Raw genomic sequence first — 24,693 nt, 5'->3', positions numbered from 1 at the left:
AGAATCGTCTGAGTGTCGCAGAGGACAAGAAGAGTAACAATCAAAAAGCAACTGAGAAAGGGCCAAACAGAGTACTGCTATATCGTGCGATGCACATGTTTGCAGACTACAATCGTATTCGTATCTGCGCCTGTCCTGCCTGAATACCTAACGACACAGGTCGTTCAAATTACTCCACATGCAGCCACGGCGATGCAATGTGGAGTAATTTGAATAGCAGGGTGCCCAACACAACCAAGCAGATTTCCACAGCGATCTACTTGATCCTCTGCCGGTGCAGGAACCTCAATTCACGAAGCTGTCCTGAAATGAGCCCGAACCCCTAACAGTTAGAACAAGCCGACCTAGTAACCTAATGCTTGAGACAGGCAAGCACTGTAAGAACCTCCAGAGACAAATGTACACGCTAAGGATAGCGCATTTTAGTTTGCAGCTCCCTCACTGGGGACGTTGAAGCTAAACTCACTTGCATGAGCCTGAAAGTCCCACAGTGGCTCTTTGCGCCAAAAAGTTAGATTGAGACGCTTTGCTGGCCTGCTGCAGTGGCCCTGGAGCAGCTCGCCTGTTACCAGAAACCTCCTAGAGACATATGATTTCTGGGTAGCCCAGAGACACAACGCACTGTGTAAACGGAGTCGTATGCTGGAGATGCGCGGGGAGCCTGGGGCTGCCTCTAGACGTCAGCTTTCAGTTTTCTGCACCGTATTCACAAAAGTAGAAAAGTTCTTGCAGCAGCTTTTGGAGGATGGAACGCCGACTGTTCGGCATACTGTTTCAAAAGGGCTCTGCAAACCAGCCAGAATTGCCCTTTCGTTCTTGAAGGTAATCTACTCTGCCGCAGAATCGGTCACGCTTTAGGTAGCATCTCGTTTGACATTACAGCAAACACTGTCCAGTCTCAAGCTCTCCTTCGCCGAGCTGGGCAGTCCAAGCCGTTCTTCACCACGAGGGAGGCGCAACAAGCCCGTTTTCCTGGATCAATAGCGTGAACTGCCTTCTATAGGAGCACAACTTGTCATCCAGTTGTATGCTTTGACCAGATGCCACTGCAGTTGCGTAACGGGAGATCTCGCCAATATACGGTATGCTGTCCCTTGTTGGCAACGCTGTTTCGGTGGCATTTATTCTGAACTTTTCAAACTTCCTAATTCTTGAAGAAACTCGACCCGATTCGCAAGGATGTCACAGCTGTTTGGTGATATCCGTGCAAGACACCCCGCTGCCGAACACGGACAGGCGGGACCGCGGAGCTGTCCCACAAAAAGAGGTCCACCGGCTATATTTTGCAGGAGTTCTCTTTTTTGCATTCGCGTGTTTGGAATTAAGAAGCACAGTGAGGTATAGTACTCAACAAACATCTAAGCTAGACGGCTCCCTCTGGGGCCCCCCTTCCCTATCGCAGTAAGGCCCCCAAGGGGTCTCCTCATACTTCCCACCTTCTGCGAAATTTAGTTTGACTATCCAGCATATATATTACAGGTTGTCTGCACTGTGGAGGCTTGCACTTGGTTTAATGGGCCTTGGTCCCGGCTGACCGAGTTTTCTGTGCGAGTCTGCGCCGCGCCTCCATTCTACGATCATCGGAGCTCTTGGCGTCACACTGCACCATGGGAAGGGTTGGAAATGCCTAATTATGAAGAATCAGGATTGGAGGCCCAAACGGAAAAGTTCACACGGGGTGGAGACGCTGAAGGCGGCACCTGAACACAATGGATGTAGACCTGGCCCTCGTCAGCGCGCTGCAGCTCCGTGAGCTGTTGCAACAGCACTGTACGCTCAATTCCCCATTCTCTCACACGCCATTTACATGGGCTCCAGTTTCACGCCGATGTCAGCTGCAAAAGGCGGCTCAGGTGCAGCAGCGGTGGCTGTTGCAGGGGCAGTAACCATCGCTGGAACTGCAACAGTCCCTTTAATTGAAGAAATTGAGAGAATAGTGGTTAGCTTTCATTGACAGTGCCGCGCTCTGCCAGCACAGGAATTTGCTTTGTGTTGTTCTGCAGCACCCCTCTCTCCGCAAGTACAAGACTTGGCCTCCGAATGCAAAAAGTGAGATTTTATTTTTTTTTTCCAAAGCAAGCACTTTTAGCGCCACATCTGTTGGCTTTAAGGGGTTTCACTTGATCGCAGAAAATATGCGCAGCTGAGGGATTTCATGCTGCGTATCACTGTCCCTTTTGTCCGTGTCTGTGCACTGCCGCTTGACTGCCCGTAACATAGTTTGTAGCCGTCCTTTCCTACTCTTCGCTAATGCTGGTCTCTTAGCGCTCTGTTAAACTCATCCTGATAGAACTGAGTCCGATTTGTTACCTGACAAGGCTCGGTAGCAGTGCTCTGAACAACAACTAGCAACAACTTGGAGTGCACGTACCGCCTTTCTGACAACCTGTCTGACTGCTGTTGCAGACTGTTCGCTCTTGGGGAGGAATCCCTCAAGGGGGTGAGCCCGTCGGACCCTCGGTTGCAGAAGGTGCGCTTGCTATGCACATATTTGCGTCTTTTTTTGAGATGGTTGGGTGTTCAGCGTACTGCAGAACCCGACTGTGGTTGCTTCAACAGCAGTTGCAAGTGGAGTCCACGCTGAGCCTGCAACGGTTTCTCTTCGTTGTTCTGTGTGCAGGCGTGCAAGGAATTGGAGGAGGCTCTGACGTTCTTTCATTCTATTGCTGCAGCAGATGAGGACTTAGCAAAGCAGCAAGGGGCTGACGAGAAACAGAACCATGAGCACCACCAGCACGAGTCAGCGGCCTCAGGCCGCCACCGACATGGCAGGCGCGCCGAGAGGGAAAACAGCAAGAGACAGCATCGAGGCCGGAACAGTAGCAGCAAGGGGAAGAAGAAGGACAAACTAAAGGCAGCAGAGGCAGAACGAACTGCTCCTGATGCGCCGGAAAAGCCGGTTGATTCCTTGTTCGGGAATTGGCCCCCCATAGACTTCACCTTCCCGGAGAGCCAAATCGTAGTTCCAACTGGGTCTACTGGGCTCGAAGTCCCTTCGTGGGGAAACGGCGCAGCTAAGGACCCTTTTCGTTTATCCGCAGCAGACTCTTGTGCTGCGGCAGCTGCTCCAGCGAATGCGCCAGCAGGTGCTGCAGAGGAATCGGCAAGGCTCAGGCGTGGCAGGGCAAGGACTCACAACAGGAGGCGGGCAAAAACCAGCAGCACCAGCAGACCGTGTGAAGCGGATGCATCAAGCAGTGACGGCGACAGCAGCAGTAGCAGCAGTAGCAGCCGCAGCGTTTGCCTGAGCAGCACCGCGGAAACACACAGGGAAAACAGCAACGAAAGCGAAGTCACAAAGAGCAACGACAAGCGTCGCAGGCGCCAAAGAAGGATCAATCGTTCATTGGCTCAGCCCTGTAGTGACGAGGAAATTACAGCTTCGGCAGCGTTTCACCCTGCAGGAACACCAGAAGTGTCAGCTGATGACTGTTGCAGAATTTGCGTTTCATCTCTGCGTGCTGTCTTCGTGGCCAAATGCGCCGCCAGTCCATTTCGCATAGATGCAAGCATATTTGTTCCTTCGGAGGTACGGGGTACACTACTGTGAATGTCTTTTTACGTTTGATGGATATGCAGTAGCGGACGGAGAGGAAGAGCTTCATCAGAAGTGATAATCGGCAACTGGGCATCTCCATAGTTTGCAGTACCTCCTTCAGCTGGTGTGAACGGGACTGGTCTAGTACTTTGAGGAGGAGCGAGGGAAATATCTTCTTTTTCCCAAGTTGTAGCAACCATTTCAGTAGCTGCTGCATAGAGGGCTGGTACATGCGTGTAGCCCCAATTCGTTTGCAGGCCTTGTCTCGCTTACGCGGGCTTTTTATTTCACTGTCTTCGTTGCAGAGTTTGGAAACTGAAGCCGAGAACACCTCCGAGTTGGGCGTTGTCGTCAGCAGCAGCAGCAGCGGTGACACTAGTAGAGAGTTGCAGGTAACATGGCAGCAACCTCTGCATTTTCTCATTCGTACGCGTCAAGCCGAGGGGGGAAGGAAAAGAGGAGAGGGTGGCAGCGCTTCCGCGAATCCTCTGCAGTATCTGCAAAAGGAGGGAATCCTGCGCTTTATAATTAGGAGAGGAGACGACGCATGGCCGGCCTTCTCGGCTCAGTTTCCTCTCAGCTCTCTTACATGTTCGGTGGCACAGCTTTGCTGAAGACTGCTGCTGCTGCTGTTACTGCTCCCGTTGTGGTCTTGATGCTGTACATGAGGACCACACTCTTTTATGTCATGCAGCATATATAACTTACGCACACTGAGTAGCTCGTTGGGCTGTTCCCATCATAACAATGCTTTTGAAGTGGAAGCTGAAATGGCTGCCTGAGTACCCCGGGAAACGGCACAGTGGGCTTTATTTTTCCTCTACCATTTCGCACTTCCACGGTGTCTTTCCTGCTGCTTTCAGACGGGGTCTTCAGCACCCACCATGTATCTATGTTTTCGAAAGAAGAAAATGCCACAGACTACAACGCAGCATGCGGCTACCTGACCTTCTCACTATCAGCAGAACCAGCAAAGCCCTCGGCTGGCGCCACACCGCTTGCACTGGCAGATCTTGCCAGGAGCACTGTGTCAACTACAGCTGAAAAGAAGACGCAAAGACGAGCTGACACCGTGGGGGCAGTAAGCGGGCAACATTTCCCTCCAAGGCGTATTTTGGAGATGAAGAGCCAATTCTCTGAATAGTGCAGCACCTTGGGACACACATCTCATTGGAATTGCTGCAGAGTTGCCATATGTAGACAGAGGCTGATTTTTGTTGTGGCGACTGCAGCATGGTATAGATCTTCATGCAAGTTTAAACTCGGCTCGAAACGAGAACGCATCGTTGCAACAACAAAACAAGCTACTACAAGCGCAAGTGGAGGAGCAGCAACAGGCTCTAATGCAGCAACAGCAACATATCCTGGCCCTTGAAGCTCACATGTCAGTCCCCCTCTTTTCCTGTGCCTTTACGTTGCATTGCGCCCCTTTAAATGTGCTGATTAAAGGAAAGTGGAAATCGGTAATCAGACGTAGTCATGCTTTTCCTCTCTGTGTGAGGCAGGCAACAACTCACAGCACAGCTCACAGAAGCATCTCAGCGACTCGCGTGAGAGTTAAAAAGGCCCCTTAACAGTCTGCAAGCAATGACAGCCTTGAAGTCTTAACTTAGCAGGATTCAAGTTGTGTTAAGTAAACTGCCAGCTGCCATTGACTGCACCTGGCACTCTAAGTGGGGTCACCACCTGCTCTGTCGACAAACCAGCACATGCTTGTGTGTTTAGTTAATTTCGTTGTGCCTTTCCAGCGCTGCTGAAATGCAACAGCAGCAACAGCAGCAGACGCTGCAACGCATGCAGCAACAACGCGATTCTGAATCCCGTGGTTCTGCAGCTGAGATCGCGAGGCTGCAACACGAAGTTCAGAAGTTGGAAGACTTACGCAGAAACGCCGAAGAAGAACAAAAGCTTCACCGCAAACAAATTCGCAGCTACCGCACGGAGGCCGAGCAGCAAGAACGTGAGCTACGGCGGCTGCTTGAGGAGCAGAAAGATGCACACAAGAAAGCCGTGGAGCAGGAGAAGACTATCGTTGAGCTGAGAACGCTACTTAGCAACGCGCGAAGCCGCATAAGGAATGAACGACAGCGGAATGAGGGGCTAGTGGGCAAACTGGAGGGTGAGAGATCCTGCAGGCAAACGCTCCCTTAACTTGCGATAAAGTGCACTGGATTTCGTTGGCTTGTTCTCTTGTCTCCTTAGAACATTGTCTCATTCGTGCATGCGATTTACTTTGTTTTTATCCATTGTATTTTTTGAAGTGGCCAAACAAACTCTTTGATCGTTTGCTATTTGCTGGTGGCGTTCTTTTGTCCTGTTCTGCTGTCTCGTGCCTCAGCTGCTTGCGAGGTGGAGTCCTCTCTAAAAGCAGAATTACAAGCATCGCAGTAGGCATTAAATGCGCCTCATCGGGACAGTTTCGTAGTTGCATTCCCCCCTTTTCTGTCCCAAATGTTGGTATTCCACTGAGATCTCCTCACAAGTCTACAGTCGGAATGTTTCAGGTCTCATTCATCAGTGCACTGAATCTCACGTTGGTTTTGTGTACAGAAAAGCAGCAGAGGAGGGGAAGCTACAGCTGCTGAGCTTGACCTGGGGCTTGGTGAGCACTGCAACGACCTGTAGGCTGTTGTATCACCTCCCTTAGATTTTGAAGAAGCAACGGGCGGCAAGGGCTCCGTCACCTATGGTTGAGTGCCTTGTTGAAGTAGATTGTTGTTTGCGTTCTTCGAAATTTACCTGCTTTTTTGCAGTGGTTGAGTGCCTGTGCTGGTCAGTGTTAGCCTGCATGGGAAGTCACAGCTCCACGCAATAACCTGCCGACGCACGCATAGACAAATTTCAATGAGCGTGCAGAGACTCCCTACCACGTGTGCAGGCGTGGCATACCAATATCCATCCATGCACATACTGGGGAGCGTAGATCTACATATGTGTATCCGTGCAAAAATTGATAGTTGTATGTCTGTGCATGCATCCACATGCGTTTACGTATGCCAGAAGAGCTACAACTCCACCACACGTATATCTAAATGCAACAGCACTGCTTACTGTTTCGTATGCGGACACATGAGTATAGTTGCGTTTGCAAATTGGCTACACCCCACTGATTTAGGCTTATCCATTGATTTCTAGTCTCACTGTGTTGTAAGCATATTGGCGACGCATATGCATGGTGCAATACAGTTAGACAAATTAGTTGCCCTGTCCCGATATGATTAGCTATTGGGCGCAGTAATGGGTTATCGATTCTTCTCACTGAGACGATTGTCTATGTATCAACATTAGCATGCATCTACGACTTGCTTCTGTTTCAAGGAGGCTCCACCAGTCTTCACGGGATTCCCGGAGTCTGCGCCGATCTGTGATAAGCAACCTGGAAAAGAGTTGAGGCGGAAGCAGCAGCAAAAGGGAGATCGAGGTGAAGCCGATGAGGAAACTACACGAGACCGTTTACACTCAGATACGCAAGGGGTAGACACCCCAATCCAATCTTTCTCAAGGGCGTGTGCAGACCCAACTTCGTCTGTATATGCACAACCACGAAGTAAGCATCATATCCATGCTTCTCATCTTACCTAGTGCCACCACAACACTAACGGTGAAAATGCTTCTAATTGTAGTGTGGGTATCTTCAGGATGGAATGATACCAGAATTCTGCGTCGTCTCCTGCCCCCTAGTCAGCCAACAGGAGCGGTCTGGGAGACTGCTCTGAGGTTACCAATGCAGGAAGGTTATTCCCACATTTTGCTTGAACACGGTATTCCCTCTGGGCAGCCATGGGGCGGTGTCCTCCTTGAGAGTACAGAACTAACTGTGAGTTCATTTACAACTGTTTGTATTTATGGTACTGCCTCGGCAATGCGTAAGTTGCACCAAATGAGTTGAATAACTGTTCCCTATCGTAGATGTGCAACACACTGGTAGCTTTTCTGTTGAGAGGGCCCTTCTTTCCAAGTGCAAATCACATCTATAGACTCGGACAGGCTTTTTATGTCTTCTGTTGTTCCCGTGGATGCCAATGCTTCAGGTAGAATGGTTTTGCTCCGTCCACTCGGGAAGCGGTGGCAAAGGAAGCTCTCTCTTACCAGCGTTTCTTTCTGGCAGCATTGCGGCAACCGCCTCATTCATTGCCAATATCTGCTTCAATCTATCCCCTTGCCCCGATGTAACTGTTGCCCTCGATAGGGAAGTGCTGGAGGGTGGTGAGCTTCAGCAGCCATGCTTGTTTGACCGTCTGCCCTCATCTTCTACCAGTTGTTGCTAGCTGAATTGTGGGGTTGGAGAGATGCCTGTACTCTGACAAAGCTGTTTAGGCGGCCGTGCAGAGCATATGAGCTACACACATCTCGGGTCCCCAAGCCTCTAAACCAATAGGGAGTGTAGCCGTTCTCCTTCATTCGTATTTTATGGGTTTTGATGCAGGGCGCGTCGTTGTGAATGCGAAGCCAAACCAAGGAGCGCGGTGTGTGGCTGTTGCTGGGAAACTTGAGGTTTCCCGTCCCTCTCGAGATATTCCCACTCTTCTCATCAGCGCTCTGTAGGTCCTACGAACTACCTTCCCATTAACGATTTACATGTAGAAAAGTAGAGGACCCCTCAGAGACTGGAGTGCTCACGCCTTTTGACGCTCCTGAATTGGAATCCAGTCCAGGCCCCTCTTATCCCGCAAGTGTTCTTGCTAGGACCCAACCTAGAGCAGATGTCAATTTTCCTCCAAGACAAGCGATTACAGTTAGCCTTTGCGGTTGTTTTGCTGTGCTAATTTGTCAGAACGCCCGACTCGCAAAAGCGTTCCTTGAGACTGAAGTTGCCGCTTCCGTCTGCGGTGTTCTGTGTGCCCTTCCCACTTTCGCGGGAGGCATTTTCTACCAGGTGGCGGTCTCTAGAGATGCAGGAGGAAGCAGTGCGTCAATGAGGGTTGTATTCCTGTTTCTATAATGCTATGCTAGATGCACTATTATCTCTTAGTCGTCACTTAGGCTAAACTGTGGCCGCCAAACCAAATTCCCCCTTCTGCAGCCAGCAGCACTGCAAGGGGGCATTGCATCGCTAAAACTCTGCGAATGCAATTTGAGTGCGTTTTCACCTGCGTGTGTGAAGGTTTTGATCGACATGGTCCCAAATCGCATCCGCATGGCTCTTTCCTTATGCGCTCTTGGGGGGCGCTTCCTTATCCTCCCCATGGATGAAGGAGACCCGAGGGGCGAGTTTTCTGCAGGAGCGGCAGGATGCATGCGTATTCAGGCTTCTGGTGCCTTTCCTGCAAGTGCTGAGTGCTTGGAGGGCAGGAGTGTCCCGCATTTCTGCCCCCCATCGTACACGGGGCACCCGGTTGAAGTTGAAAAATATATCCCCTGCTTGGTTGAGCTCTCTGTCAAACGGAACGCCTTTGCTGGAACAGAGCGTCAGATGCAGTCCGCCTCTAAATGGGGACGTACGCCCAGTGGCCTTCTCCGCGTACGGTGCGCCAACTCATCTCTGAGGAACAGCGTTCTTGAAGTTCTCTTGCAGCAGTTCCTCACCCCGTCGCAAATAATTCACGCGTCTCCATCTGCCTAGATGGGAGACAACTTTTTTCTGTTTGAATCGAATTACTGGGCGAAGACCAATGAAATATGCCAATGTGCAAGGCCTTCCGAGGGGGCGTCAACAGCTCGGAGTTTGTACGCCAAATTCTAAGCTCGTACAGAACAGTACAGTCACTAGCATTGCGTGCTCTCCCATGTACTAAAGATTGGCTATACCGTTGCACGGGCTACTCACTTGCCTCAGTTGGGGCATACGCATGCAGGCCAGGCAATTACCCTCTTCAAGCCCCAAAATAGTTCAGTCCGCCGTATGGTCAGGCTCCAACTTTCGAACTACAAATAGGCAAGACCCATATTTACGTTGAGGCCGAAGTTTCTGCCGCCTCAATTGAAATATACGGGACCACGGCTGGTGCATGCCCAACTGCAATTTTCTTCCATCTAGGCAGCAAATTGCAATAACGATGCGAGGTGGGTAAGCACCGCCGCGTTGCTCTAAACGATACGTGTCGGCACGGACAAGACACGAAAGCAACTGCACGACGGAGACAGGATATACACCTGTGCTTCCAACTGGTTGCTGAAACGAAGGTTTCCACTTCTCACATTTACGGTGCCCCCCACTCCAAAGGGAGCACGCATGAGAACCAACCCAAGACGCTTCTATCGAATGGCAACGAGAAAGACTCAAATCCACTTGTGCCGCGACATCGTAGGCCCAATGACAACCATCCTGCTCTTCGCAGGCGCAAGTGTCAGCTCACTTTGGCTTTAAGGATGTACAGTAAGAAGGTAGTCCACTTTGCGTGTAAGAGAGAAGGGAATCTCCACTTTGGTTTCCATGTGAGTGCACTGGAGCACCTAAAGCACACAGCAACCAGCAGACCGACGGAAGCAATTCGTGCCCGGTGCAATGCCCTAAGAGAGCAAATGGGAGATTCAGCCTACAGCTCGCTCACCTCTACCTTACAGATACTGTCCCTACTGTGCATCTCTACGGAGAACGGCATGAGAGTGGTCAGGCTGGCGTTGGCCTTGAGCTCGATGGTCGCAGCTGTGAGCTGTTGCCCCATTTCCGGAAGGAACCAGTGTACCGAAACACCGTCATGCTCCGTTGTTCCCGCATCCGTTCTCAGTACCTGCTCATCAGTAAAAGTGCGCTGCATGAAGCGTGAGTGCTTGTGCAATCTACACTACTGGGCACATCAGTACGTGGCAATGGAAAGAGCGTAAGCCCAATGCATACGCCTCGCAGCAGCCAGTACTAAGCTCCGACAGAATAAGCAAATCACAACATATATGAAGGGCGTTTACAAGAGCTGACCTCAGGGTTTGCCTGGGCTGGACACATGAAGGAAACACGAACGTCTTCTAGACGTTTCGAAGTGTCCGTAACCTCCAGCTCAACAGTCAGTACAGTGCCTGTGGGCGTCGTAGACGGCCAGCAGCTCACCGTCAGCGGCACCAAGCTCTGCAAGAAACGCCACGAAATACAGAAACACGTTAGGAATGTTCACTCTCCAAACGACGCATAATCCGTGGCAGCCAGTAGAGATATACGCCTTCGCACCTCATCCTTTTCGCTGACTCTCCACTTGAGAAGTGGTGCAGGCTGATGAGGAGGCAGCGGCCTTGATGGGTCTCGGACTTGCAGCAAGCTGTTTTGGGACAGAGCCGTCTTGTCAACATTCGGGTGGCTCTTCATCTTAAATCTTTTGTCCTCCGGCGTTAACTGAAAGGAGAAATGCATAAGATAATATTGTCGCTTTATCCAAGGCAAACCACGAATGTTTGGATGTATGGTGAACACTCAGCGTGCTATCCGTATCTGCAAACTGCTGTGAAATACGAAAGTGCACAACAGAACAAAAGCTTTCCTCCCCTACCTGGAAGGCCGCAAGAGACCCTCGCTCTGGGTCGTTCGCGGTAACGAAAAATGTGCCTTGAAGCTCCACCTCCTTGACAACTGCGAACATAGCGAGTTACTCGTTGGGATTAAATTCATGCGACAGCAAACGGCAAAAGCCATGCCAGGAACAAAACCTTAAAACTGCACGCACCTCCTTCGGCTTGCAAAGACGCCTTAACCTTTTCCTCAATGAGAATGCTTACGGGATCCGCTAGCGGGTCGTTTAAAACTGTATGCAAACACAATTCGCAATGCTCTATATTGTACGAATAACAACTACTACTTTGGCTTGGCAACGCTGAAGTAAACGTTGTAATGAAGTAAAGTGATACGTGAAAGCCTTTGCCCGCCTGTTTGAGAAACGCCACCCGTAGGAATGTGCAGGTTTGCCGAAAACGCAATGATGCAGCCGAATAGTTCATACCATCCTACATCCTACCTTGATCATGCTGAGCGTCGGCATATTCACCGGTTGATTTAATCTGTTCATCGAGCACGAGGTTCTGCAATGAACTGTCGACTCCCCCAACAGGTGCCTTAAACCCAAGCTGCATGCCTTTTGACTGTTGGCTCCCTCTTGCTGCCCCTGGAGTGACCGACGGGGAAGCCTGGTGCTGCGCGCCATAAATCCCCCCACTGTGCGCCGACAATCCCCAGTACGGTTCACTAGGAGGGGCTTCTTGAGGGGCAGATACGGCGGGAGGACCCCGAGACAGCTGAGTTGCTCCGGCGGAAGTGCGAAAACCAGCAGCGTCCAGCCCTTTTCCTGCTTTCTTCGCCGCTTGTTTCTCCTTCTCGAGCCTCTGGGCAATTTCCCGCCGTCTATCTGCCTGTTCCTTCTCCTTACCCTGCACAACAAGCAGTTAAATGTTTCACCATCCGAAACCCTCACTTTGTACTCCATATTTCCAGGTTCGCACGCACATATACTCCGTTCAGAATAATGTATTTTACGAAGCATGAGTACTGTGCCCCATACACAAGTAACCACACCCGAGTAAACTCTAACAGCGCAATGCCCCATATCCCCCACTCTCATAAAGCCACAAGGCGCTTTAGTATCTGCATATAGTGCATTCATATGCATTAGGGCTTGTTGGCCGTGAGTAGAGTACTGAGTGTTCACGTCACTGCAGGTGCTGTTGCCGCGAATGACGCCCTAGGTGCACTGGATACATTACCTCAGCGATCATTCTCTGCAGCTTCTCTTCGTGAGAGTCCATGGCGACGTAGGACTGGATCTGCTGAAGCGTAAGCGCCTCCCTATAGCCGCCGCTAATTAGCTCGTCGAGCATAAATACAATATCAAAAGCGTGCGCCGCTACGCTGTCTTCGAGGCTGCCCATTCCGTGGCTCTCTCCACAAGTTTCCTGTAGCATTTAGACAAGCACACCTATAATGTAACATGGCAGACGTAACTTTTGCTGAACATGGGCTTGAATAAACCACCGCATACGAAAATCTAAATGAACGGAACCATTGCAGGACACACAGGAGTGATATGGGCAAACCTGCTCAACGGAATGTGAACGAAAGCTACGTCCATGCATACACAAAAGACACAGTTCATACTTGCTCATGGACAACCCAAAGAAGATCTCAACGATGCCAAGGACTACGTCGAGGAATGCAGAAAGAGTCCGGTGGTGAGTCTTGCCTGAACGATGCTGACGAACATCCTTAGGGTGCCAAGGTCCTCGAAAATGTTACTGCTCTTCGTCGTTATCAGAACGAGGTAGAGGTTTTCAATGGGCTGATATACATACCGTACAGATTCTGTCTCGAGATAAGTATGGTCGGAACCTATTACCACACGCACGCAGACACACACTGTCGTTATGCCGACAGTTTCTACACAACACACTTCACGAAGCTTCCGAAGTATTCTAAGACGGTTCTAAGATCAATTACCATAAGCACAGGATGCACCATCCCTAAGCAACGCTCCAATATTCGTCCACGAATTGGGGAGGGTCATCGGTGTTGCTTCCTATATTGAAGGGAATTTCCTTGTACACAACTCATGCATGTACTGACCATTTCCCCCACCCCATGCGCCATTTGTACACTACTAGATGCAGTCTAGTCAAACTGGGTTGCAGCATACCCGAATAATCCACAAGCTTAACAAATGCATGCAACAGGCCCTCCACCTTGGTTCGGCGTATGTCCACAAACTGTCTCGCAAGGAGAGGCCGGACTCTGCTGCTGATGCAAGCGCTAATGACCACCATTTTTGTCACTGGCGAGTGTAGGAGAGGCAAGCAAGGCAATAATTACTGCATCCCGAAGTCCAATAGTTACTGGGCCTGTAGGGATTCCTGTGTGGAGGCACTGAGCATAGAACCTCTCAGAAATGTCCAATGAAACTATACTGATTTTAAAACTACCCAGATATGCGTGTCTTTTAATGCTTCAAAGTGCTCAGGGGCTACATAGGTAAGTGAGCAGTCGGCGTTCGGTTCCACAGGAGTTGTCGCATGGCCGCGCAAACTGGGGCTGGATGCAAGTAACGGTTCTTGCTCCTTGCGTCAAGTTTCTCCAACAAAACAGGGCTGTAATGCGTTTTGATTGATTTCCTTCTTGTCTTGAGGCAACGAATTAAGTGGAAAAGTATTGACTACCACAGTCATCTGACAGCACACAGCTCTGACGACCTCCAATAATGCGGCCATAGGAGCCTTTGTATACCCTCTAAAGTGAGCATTAGTGAATACCGAATGCGGCTTATTTCTTGCATTTGTCGTGCGATCAGGTTCCAGTAGTGGATAAACTTGTTTCTTGACCTACGGGCAATGGGGATCTAGTATCTCCTATACTACCACGGTCTACGTATTTGTACTTGCGTGCATGTTATAGTGGCCGAGCACGTGTTTTCACGTCAGTCTACGATGCTCATGCATGTATCAGGGGAAGCATGGGTGTGGCCGCTTGTGGGGTTGGAATCGAGCGTGGGTTGCATCCAGCTACCCTGCAACCGGTGCCATCTCCTACGCCCACCAGCCCCACGAGCTCGTCCTTTCCCGCTCAGAAGGCATGAAGACAGGGAAAAATGAGCTGTATTTTGAGGAAAACCACTGGCTGTCTTGTTTTTACTATAGAGTAACCCACGACGCATCGCCGTCTGGGCAGACTGCGCACTCCCGAGAAGTGCAGCGTTTTCTGTAGGCCCAACCCCATGAGGAGCCCCCGATATGAAACGTAGGAAGAATGCCGGTATGCATGTATTGATCATGCAAAAGGGTATGACCACGGCGCGAGTGGCGCGTTTGGCTGCGGTGCGTAAGACTTATTTTCGGAGTCTTGGAAGGTTGCTTGTTACCAGACGCAGCCTTCTTGGGCGAAAATTCACGTACCGAAGTAAAACTTGAAAGTAGTAGTTCGAGTACAATAGCGATGTGCAGCGATGGAAAGGAAGGCATTCGCACTACTGCTTGTTGCCACTCCAGCAAGAGAGAAAATGCATACAGGCAATGAGGGGACTTCCTGTTAGGTATTCCGGTTGCAATAATGTTTCCCCAATTGCATCTTCCTGACGTCAGCAGTTGACACCACGTGAAGCCCTTCACTTGGCCAGATGGATAGTGCCCGCAACCCAGGCGGCATAAGCAGGAAGTGCAGCTCGGATCCCATGACAGGAGCACTAAATTTAGCTTGCTTGCTGAGTGCAACTAGGTCAATCAAGCACCCTAAATAGTGCTCCTGTCATGCGATTCCCCAAGCTTAAGCATATGGCAATGTGTACGCCGATACGGGCAAATGCTTGGCCGCACCGTGCAGTTAGTTCGCTTGCATATAGTACGCAAGAGCAGCTGGGACGAAAGCGTCAAACACTCTTGCTTTGCTATACAGGATTCGAGTAGTGCGTGTATATACTGTACGAAGGGGACGGCGAAATCTTATGAGATGTCCCACGGAACAGTTTCCACCCGAGCATCTACAAGTGTTCGGCACGAGTGAGAATACACAATAGATTGTCACCCCTCCACAGACTGTCGATCTAATGTTAAGTTCCATCTAGGCAATTTAGGCCACTTGCTAACAAATCTGAAGGTCGCATGTAAAAGACAGAAATACCCCGGACTTCTACCATTCACTTGCTTGGAGGCGGCACGCGCGTCCCACAAAGTTCCTCTTCAAATGTATGGCGACACGGCGTCAGCCACACTATTTACAGTGGAAGACATATGCGCAGATTAATGCTGAATCAAACACTACAGCTTGACTGCCGCCCCCAAAGTCGGTTCAAGGAGCATTCATGTCCTAGCACTCTCAACAGGAAATACAACAATGAATGGCCGTGCAGGCACTTGCGCGAAGATAGCTAGTGGAAAATCCCTATGGAGCAGCTGCCATTATATCCAGCATCTTTGTTTGGCTTTCTAAGCAGCTTCACCCGTTCATAGGAGTTTTCTCGAAAAAGCCAGGAGGAGCTTCATCTAACCACACAAAAAAAAACAAAAAGGATTACTCGAAGAGCCCACCAACGTGCTAAAAAACGCATGGGGTCCTCTGGTGAGCTGTAGGAGACAACAGGCACAAGGCTATGCTCACGTGTGCAATAGTTATGGCACTAATGTATATGCAGCAGCATGCACTGCCGGTGTAGTACGGTGTTCTGAAAGTGCCTCTGATTCATTGTCCTCAAGTTCCCAGCTCCTCAAATGACCTGAAAGATTGTGCCGATGAGCATTGTCCATCTGCTGCCCTCTTGTGTCAACGGGAACGTCCACCAGCATGAAATTCCTTTCGTTTCCTTTTCTTTTGTGGCGATCCATTGAGGCCAGGTATGCATACATTATGAGGCTACACAGCATCAACGGAACAGACAGAAGCGCTTGCTTTTCCTGGAGTTCGCCAGCCTTCCTGTCTCCTGCATCCAGTTTCGTCGAGGTCATATCAACTTCTTCGCTACCTTTAGAGGCTAAGTGCTCACCTGCGCACGCAAGCACTTGGTCGTGAATATTCATGCAAATATGTCAGCAGCAGCTAGCGTGCTCCTCCCAAATTTACTTCATAATGAGGAGGAGTGAGCACAGCAGAGGCTGAACTAGCACTAACATGTACTGACCAAGGCAAAACAACCAACACGAAACGCACACGCGTGAGCATGCCATGCATCCACATAGAAGGCCCCAGTTATGTCAGGGGAAGTGTCTACAGATGCCTCCAATAAACTAAATGGCACTGATGGATGTGAAGTTTTGCCTTGTAGGCCCTGTTTCCACAGTTTATCTGGTGAAGGCTTGGACCTACCTTTAGTGAGAGACTCAACTTTAGCCGCTTTGGCTTCATCAATGAAACTTTGCATCCTGTCCCCCCACCGCTCTATATTCATTTCATGACTGCTTTCGTGACCTCCATTCTCCACTCTCTCCAACCATTTCAGCGGAGCGCTGCATGCCTGTACATCACTGCGCACTTGACCACACCAAATTCATTGAAAGAAAGCAGAATCGCCCCAACAGAGTTCGAAAGCGCATGTGAAGAAGAGGATAGTCGGTAAACTGCTGCACTATTCAACATGAAAGACACGGTCTCCGGCAAATTCTGCTTTAATGGAAAAGTCGGCCAAAAGCCGAGATTACAAAGAATGCTGCAGCCTTAAAGTGAGTGAGCCCGCCTCGTCACAGATGCGATGGACCGTCACTTACATCAAAAAGTCGGTCTGTGTGCGAAGGAGGAATTTGCTTGTCCTCCCTTCCGCTTAGAAAGAAGGTTGGCACAGTCAAAGTACGGACTTTGTCAATGTTTGACATGTAGCATCTCTGAGGAGAAGTAAAGCATACCGGCATGGCGCACAGGACTACTACTACTGCTCACGGAGGGTCCATTATAACTAGTGATGCGAGCATGTGCTTACGTGCTCTACCATGCACGCCTGCGAGTGCAGATCCGAGTAAGAGCGATGTACATTCAGTAGCACAAAAGCAACGGGAAAATGCACAGCTCGGAAATGCCCAGACACACCCAGCGCAGAACACGCTACAATAACAGCCAGTTCAGCATGAATTCTTTCCTCAGACTGCATTTTAGCGTTACGCTCAAAGGTCGACTTTTCCAACGCTGTGTCTGAAACGGAGCACTGGAATGCTTACTGGTGGGTGCTAACGGCATTTTCACTGACCTGTGCCAATTCGAGCACCCATCTAATGTAACGCAGTTCAGGGAACTTATCGTATGCAATATCTCTCAGCGATGTGAAGGTGTTCTCCACCACCAGACCTGTGATCTGTTGAAGAGCAGGGAACCAGGACACAGGAAAGACTAGAAACGCACAATGAACAATGAAGAAGAATCACTGCTTCAACAGCACGCCAGCCTTTATTGCAAACCCCTTGCGCCTGCAATGTTGAGTCAGGCAACGAACGCCGACGACAGAAAAGCCATGAGAACACCCCAAATTCAAAAAAATGATATCAAAGGCAACACTTAAAGCGCAACTCAAGCACCAACTAGTCTCGCACGCTTGAACACAGCAACTGTAGCATCTGCTAATGCTCTGACCGATCAAGAAAATATGTGTGTGCTCACCTGAGAACCCCTGCGACTTGCAAGATCTATTGCCACAGCACCGCCCATGCTGTGACCCACAACGAATATATCCTTGTTATTAACGTCTTGGCTGTTCAAAATGAAATCTAAGGCAGCATCAGCGTCACGGTATACACCCTCCTCCGTGGGGGATCCGCCGCTGTGGCCAAATCTGCGGACGCATCCCCGCAAAGAAAATAACGGATGGGCAGCACACAACATTGGTGGAAGTGCGAGCACAAGTACATACGAACAAGCACAGTGCATTGTCCTGTGCGTTTGTGAATACAAATTCGTGTGTACAGAGAGCTGCAAGGACCAATTACCCTCTATAATCCACAAGGAGAACATTTGCGCCGAGCTCGTAGAGCCTTGTGGCATGGCCTAGACGTAAACCCTTATCTGAAAAGAATACAGATTGGCAACAGACAAAGGAATGCAACCACCAAAGACACAGGGCCACTCAACAAAGGTAATGGTCACGAAGAGTTACGTCAGGACTCGGGATTGTGTTGCACTCCTATGCGCGTAAGCTGGCGCGGTCCGCCAAGGTAATGTGTTGTGCTCCTCCGTACTTGAAGACGCTGCAATGACGGCAACTGCTCTACGTCTGACTAAGCAAGCCTTCTGTGTAAAAAACTGGACGAAGAAAAGTGGAGATTGCATAAGCTAGAGCAGGGCAGGGTGAGGAAAACACCGATACTCAGCCGCAATAAAAAACGGATATAATGCCACGAGAAGTCATGGGCGAGGGTACTCAAAGCCGCAGCCCAGATGATACAGTCGTGAGACCAGATGCTAGTGAACATCAGGCAGACTGATCGGAAGAAGAAACGGCAAAAATACGGATACATGCGCAGATAGACAAGATGAGAAAAACGAGGAGTACGGAAGAGAAAGACCAGGAAGGCCAACGCACAGCCGTAGTTCCCTGGGAAGGAGATAAAGGTTGGCGCTTTCTGGGCATCCGGTCGTTTCAGAAGCCATCCGTGAATCTCCACGTTGTCTCGGGTTTTGATGTTAACTTCATCTGCTGGGACCCCTGCGTAAAACAAATAAGCAGCGTGCACACGTGCTCTGCTGAGGTGCCTGTAGGGTCTCAGCCATTTATGAAGTGAACAAATAACTATTAATACTGTATCGATTTCAACATACCGAAAACGCTTGGGCCACGAACATAAATTGGGTCCTCTGAAAAGTCATAGACTGCAAAAACACCACATTCAAGATCGAACACAGAAGAAGACTTCCTCATGCACGAACGTCCATACGTGTATGGGCCAAATGGGTCAGCACTATCAGGTAGTTCGAATTGTGCCAGTTCTATATACACTCGTCCAATTCTAAATGTTTTGGAGTTAGAGATCACCGTTTGGACTAAATATAAACTTGTCTTGAAAAATGTAAAACCAGCCTGCATCGCATTCGTCCAATACACATGCATGCAAGGCAGTCACTCAGATACATCTCATGAATAGTAACCACTAAGAGGAAGTAGGAATGCTTACAACAGAGGCTGGCTAACCCATTCTGACACTATCCACATGAAGGAAAAGTCACGGCCAGCCATGAGAATGGAGCACTTCGCTGAAGGCCTAGAGAAGCCAGCATTAACCTCGGAAATGTAAATACCTTTGGCGAGGGGCTCACCGAGTCCGACAATGCCGGCGGTAATAAGAAGGAAAAGAGGTAATGCTACCAGGACAAACAGTTTCGTGGCCCACGACCAACGTAGTGGCATCTTCCTGATCCTTAGAAAATCCGTCTTGCTTACTCCCTGTTAAGTTTGGCTAGATACTTTGTCAGCATTGCCCATCGTCTCCAGTGTGCAATACTCTGCGTCTGGAGTTCTGTAGTTCTCCTTTTCCTTCCGCAATTACGAAGTACGAAAAGAAGCGTCCGCCGGCACGAGTGTTTTTGCCAAACGAACAACTTATCTTGTCACTGACCATTCAGATCAACGGTTTGAACTGCCGTCTAGCCAGCTCCCGTCAGTCCTTGCTGTGTAGTGTTCCTTGTTTCCTCCTCAGTTTACAATAAAAAATGTCCTTCTCGCAAAATAATAGGCATTAGGGGTCGTTTGCAGACTGCGTGCATGCCAAAACGACTGGTTACCGCCGCACGCCTGTAGAAAAAATCCCCCCACAAATAGCACCAACTGCGGCAGGTAAGCAGTTTACTCACAAATATTTCGACAAAAAACGTTAACAGAGCAAGTTCTAGAAATGCATCTAGACTTTAGGATGAGGCGGACGGCGCGCTCAGACAACGATGGTTCAGTGGCAAGCGGCAATCGATTGATCGGCCCTCGGTGTAGTGCACAAGTACTATAATGGAAACAAAGTGCGATCTCTAAAGATCTTTTACAGAAAAACAGCACATATTACATTCATGAGTATAGGTTAGAGCTCATGGGAAGGAGATAATGTTAATCCTGCTAGGAGTGCTCGCCAGCCTTGCAGGTCGGGGCTGGATGTGAGACTACCGGCGCTGCGACGGCACTGAGCATCGGGCGGATCGGTGGGGGCAGGCATGTTAATGTATTTGCCCCCTCACAGTAGGGGCTCAACTATGTTATTAGGACTGTTATTTGATTAGTTAGGAGAATTTAGGGAGTATCTCTGACGTGTTTGTACTATAGGCTGGAGCTCTACGCAGTACCAGCAGAGTTGGGTGTTCACTACCACCAATCACATGCATGGTGTCCATATGTGTTGGGGAGTTGAATAATCCGTAAAATGCATCTCAAATAGTTCTTATTCTCATTCATTTTGCCAATGTAAAGTACCTACAAATGTTGGTTCGAAGCGCCTAATGACCTGCTTTTTAGCAATGCATCAGTGGCCCGCAACGGGCGAGAAGTGTTAATACACAGCGTACTCTGCCTCCACTACGTGCAACTCCAATGTATACGAAGTAGGTGCACTCTCGACTTTAGTCGAAACTCAACAGCTTTTCCGTAAATACTCCAAAAAATACAACTTAAACTGTTAAAAAATATTCGAGTCCAAACTAACCGGCTAAAATCAACCACAGGCATTTCTCTCTGGTCGACCGGCCAATGGTGAAGGCAGTCTGGCGTTGGATTCAAGGACCCAACCATCTGCACCTTGGCGAGCACTCCTAGTAGGGTTAACATCACTTCTATTTAAAGTTCTATAGTCTATCTTTATAAACATACTGTGTTTTCTCTTCCTTCAGATTAGACATCCAGGTATCCTATTTGAGCTACATTATACTGTCCACTACAAGACGTGTGAAGCGGTACACGCTACTCTCTGTGAGTGCAACAGAGAAGTAAAGCTTAAACGTTTTGCTTCTAAATTATTATTGACTCGAATTGAGGGCTTGTAAATTTGCCGTGAAGTGCGCAAGTGCTGCGAAAGCCTCAACTTTGACGAGAGTGCTTGACCCTTGTTTTCTGTAGTATTGATTCAAATTGAATACTAGATATATTTATTCCACCTTAATTTCATTATACTAAATAGATGAGATAATTTAATAGCTTTATCGTGCATACATAGAGCAGCTGCAACGAGCCCCCGTGCACAGTCCGTTCGTTGGTCCGAAATTAAGTAAGCAATTTAACCCTTACCAGGCCCTACTATACAAATGGTACGCAAGCAAAAATTCTCAGCAGCTGTCAACTGTGCCTACATACAGAGGCCTCTAGCGCACTCGCGTGGGAATGTTTTGCACTGAGACGCAGCAAACTGCTGTAGCACCAGATATCTTGCTCAAGGCATATGCAGAGGGCGACTTACCATGATATTTTATTCGCTAAGCAAGTGGAAGCTCTACAAAACCAACATGTGGAGCACTAATAGGTCCCCTGACCATCCCCATGCTGCTCGCTACACTGAACCACGTTCTATGTTGAAGCCTCAGTTTCCCGATGTGGTGACTGGAACCACAAACAACAGCGCGTTAGCTGTTGAAGTACGAACACGTTTTTGGACAAATTTTGAGTAAAATATGGGACACATACCAGCCCTAATCCTCATCTACCAATCAAGTTTGCGACTGAAGATAACCTTCCGGCTGATCTCTGGAAGCACCGTGTTGTCAGCAGTATCCAAAACGTTCGTTTGCTATGTTGTTATCTGAGCGTATTGCAGTTCTTAGATACACAAAGAGGGCCGAACGTACACCTATCCTGCTCTTTGTATACATAAAATGCTTCACATAAACGTGTGAGGAAGCGCTCCTCCCTCAGCAAGGTACGCAAATACAACTTATCCGCCGGTTCGAAGTAGCTCGAAAGAGGGCCATTGTCACTGACTTCAAGGTCTAGCTCCACTGAATTCCTTTCTGTCAAAGCCCGTGACTTCCCTATCTTCCAACCAAACCCGTGAAATAAGTCGGAGCACGGATGTTACTTCATCAGATGAGCATGTTTTCAGAAGATGACATGCATGGGGCTAGACTACACCTTATGGTCTCGCTGGGCTGCACCGATAGAAGTGTGCATGCTACACATTTTGTGCACTCTGTCATCCAACAGAGTCTCGATGAATGCTAGAAAATCAGCATCTTCGTCTTCATTGCGCCTCCAAGAACGTTCGTTTGATTCGATGCCTGTGGCGGGGACAGCAGTCAATGAAGTCAATCCTTTTGCTGCTAGCCATGCAGCTCTATGTGGGTGGGTCTTCAGACTTCCCGGTTCCTGCTGTTCTCGTCTCGTCGGTCGCATGCATACTGGGTAGCTTCCATGGAAACTAGTGCACATCGGCCCTTCTAAGGCAGCCAGTGGGATATTCGTTACTTGCCGCAGGTACAGTTGCTTTCCATCATCCCTGTAGCGTTGAGAAGTCTGGGCTTCTTCCATATGCGAAGAAGCGCCGCGGTGACTGCCCCAATCCTGCTTTTTGATGGCCGTGATCCCGTGGGCCTGACTGCTAGTAAGTTTCCCAGCCAATGGCTGCGCTGCTCGTTTCTTGCCAGGTTCGTGGCTTAGCAAAAGAGGCAAATTCATGTTAACTTCGCGATCGAGGACACTTACAGGATGCCCAGGATGTTTCTTATGGCCAACGGACCTGCACGGACCGTCCACGAATGAATTTCTCGGGCTCTTCGGGGAACCTGACATTCCTAACAGGTTTTCGCCGACTCGCGGAGCTCCTCGGAAGGGCAAAGCCGTAGATCTGAGTCAAAGAAGACGTATATATGCAATCGCAAAGTTACCGGAGCATCCATTAAAGACGCATGAACAAGCGATTCAAAGGGTCATACGTATCGGCAAATATCGACTTGCATCGAGGGTTGAATACGGTACACACGAGCTCTCACCCGTTGTGACTTCCTGTTGGTGACCAAAAGTCCCAACCCGTGTTTACTGTCTTCTTTTCCATTTCTTGTAGCAGTATGGCAAGGGAGACTGTGACAACGAATTGGGGGTAGCCAAGAAAGTTCCACCGATCGAGACAGGAGAGTCTGCCAGTCTAGGAATTTGATGACTCCCAAGTCATATCCCTTTTCTTTCCCGATATATTTTTGTTGCACTGTTGATCCACTAAGGGAGTGTACGATAAATAACTACGCCGTTAACCTTTTGCGTTGTGGTGTGACCTCGATGAGCGTGCAGCGACGAACACTACATGCAAATATTGAGAAAAATGGCCGACGTAGAAACGAAACATCCAATATTTCAAATGAAATAGTTAGCAAAGATGCACTACACACGTAGTTGAGTGGGCTCGAAGACAAGAGTGTGATTCTACAGTCCATTCAGCGATATTGCGGCGTCTCCTGGCGGAAGGCCTGCCCATTGGTGAGCTGTAGTCGTCTGAAACAGATTTTCCCAAAGCATCCGATCTCACAATCTACCCTTTGAGTTCTTACCTCATTTATGAAGTAGTTTTCGTGGTTCTAAATGGGCGAATAAAGCTGCTTTAAACCTCGTTCTCCCCAGTGCTGTTGTGCCCTGTAGGGTGGCAGTAAAAATTTGAGGGGGCGTCCACCACCACTAAAAGCAACATCATCATACATTCTTCGTTTTGGATTGTACATTATTTGGAGATTAAGCATGATTGTACTGAATTTTACTTCAAGGGTTTTCTGGGCTTCACGTAATCTTGACAATTTTGGCGGGGGTCACCCTCCAAGCGCACAGCCGAGAGGCGGCAGTCTTTCCAATTTGGGGCCTCATGGGGGAGTTTTGCTGAGCACGTAGGAGCAGTGTTCTCACTATATCCTAAAGAAACGGAGTGGCCACATTTTTTGTTGTTCATTTTGCACACTAGACCACACTAGACAGGTCGGCAAGCCTAGAGCTACCTAGATCATCCTGGAGGGATTTACTACAACGATGTAGAAATAACGTTTCCACTAGAGACCGGAACAAAACATCGGTAGGTAGGTAAGCTCGCGCATGGCAAGCAAGTTGTCTCCACAGACGAGTTGAGCTCCCCATCACAATGTGTGGGAAAGGGTAGAGGAATAAGTATTGTCGTTTTCAAATACGCTGCATGGGGAACATTCTTTCCCCTGTCTTTTTGATCGCACGTCGTTTGGCAAACGAAAACACTATCAAGAAGCGCGACGGGCCAGCATATCAAAAGACTTAGTCACGGGCATATTCTGTTCGTCGAGACAGCTCCGGGTTCTTATACACCCGTCCGGTTCCTAAGAGACCCAATGGCCACTCCATCAGGAAGCGATGAAACGCTTGTTTTTTAATGAGTGTCTTCAAGATAAAGCACGTAAATGTCCAAATGGACTCAAAAAAGAGCATTTGCCACTGGTCCCAAGGGAGCCATGGACGCGAAGTACATCCATGCAAGTTTGTATGATATGCGGTTGTATGGAAAGTTACATCGGTGATGAATTTACCAGAAACAGTGACACAAAACAGAGTAACCGAATCAACTTAAAGCCTAGCCAAAAAACTTGCCCCAGGCCCTCAGGACGGGCGCTGCTCACCGCGGAGCGAACTACTCGCCTGTTTGTATGTTGCATCAGTTCACCCCCATCACGACTCCAGTTCTGGAGGCGGGAGCGACAAACTACTTCTTGTTGTTGATCCAGAGTATGTATATTGTTGCGAAACCTTCCTCTACAGAGGCACACTTTGCGTGGAGGCGTCACACGACCTTATGCAAGGGGCCAACGCAGTTCCGACGGCATGCTTGCATACGTTATAAATCAAAACAATACGATGAACGAGAGGGCGGCAGTTAAA

General features: G+C 49.2%; 3 protein-coding genes across 3 annotated transcripts; 1 reads left to right on the top strand and 2 right to left on the bottom strand.

Annotated features, from left to right (window-relative positions):
* Positions 1 to 1,709: 1,709 nt before the first annotated feature.
* Positions 1,710 to 9,101, top strand: EMWEY_00000820 (hypothetical protein, conserved; the record flags this gene model as incomplete). Its single annotated transcript, XM_013478569.1, has 16 exons — positions 1,710 to 1,770; positions 2,004 to 2,049; positions 2,407 to 2,470; positions 2,621 to 3,529; positions 3,844 to 4,129; positions 4,402 to 4,619; positions 4,771 to 4,922; positions 5,044 to 5,088; positions 5,287 to 5,657; positions 6,043 to 6,140; positions 6,857 to 6,959; positions 7,177 to 7,355; positions 7,570 to 7,744; positions 7,965 to 8,079; positions 8,313 to 8,445; positions 8,643 to 9,101. 16 exons carry the CDS (start codon positions 1,710 to 1,712, stop codon positions 9,099 to 9,101), a joined length of 3,414 nt encoding a protein of 1,137 aa, XP_013334023.1.
* A 740-nt stretch (positions 9,102 to 9,841) lies between these two features.
* EMWEY_00000810 (coatomer delta subunit, putative) lies at positions 9,842 to 13,213 on the bottom strand (the record flags this gene model as incomplete). The annotated part of the gene is made up of 10 exons (XM_013478568.1): positions 9,842 to 9,931; positions 10,030 to 10,230; positions 10,395 to 10,541; positions 10,641 to 10,802; positions 10,957 to 11,036; positions 11,131 to 11,208; positions 11,419 to 11,827; positions 12,161 to 12,349; positions 12,652 to 12,782; positions 13,087 to 13,213. The coding sequence occupies 10 exons, from the start codon at positions 13,211 to 13,213 to the stop codon at positions 9,842 to 9,844; spliced, it is 1,614 nt and encodes a 537-aa protein (XP_013334022.1).
* A 2,158-nt stretch (positions 13,214 to 15,371) lies between these two features.
* EMWEY_00000800 (hypothetical protein, conserved) lies at positions 15,372 to 19,254 on the bottom strand (the record flags this gene model as incomplete). Its single annotated transcript, XM_013478567.1, has 10 exons — positions 15,372 to 15,418; positions 15,649 to 15,915; positions 16,236 to 16,383; positions 16,634 to 16,747; positions 17,107 to 17,211; positions 17,514 to 17,685; positions 17,840 to 17,915; positions 18,433 to 18,555; positions 18,669 to 18,719; positions 19,164 to 19,254. The coding sequence occupies 10 exons, from the start codon at positions 19,252 to 19,254 to the stop codon at positions 15,372 to 15,374; spliced, it is 1,194 nt and encodes a 397-aa protein (XP_013334021.1).
* Between the last annotated feature and the right edge of the window lie 5,439 nt (positions 19,255 to 24,693).

This window comes from Eimeria maxima, genomic scaffold (genome assembly GCF_000499605.1).
Source record: "Eimeria maxima Weybridge genomic scaffold, Emw_scaff5, whole genome shotgun sequence".
Lineage (NCBI taxonomy): Eukaryota > Apicomplexa > Conoidasida > Eucoccidiorida > Eimeriidae > Eimeria > Eimeria maxima.
Note: the sequence above shows the minus strand (reverse complement) of the source record. Positions and strands in the feature narration are given on the sequence as shown.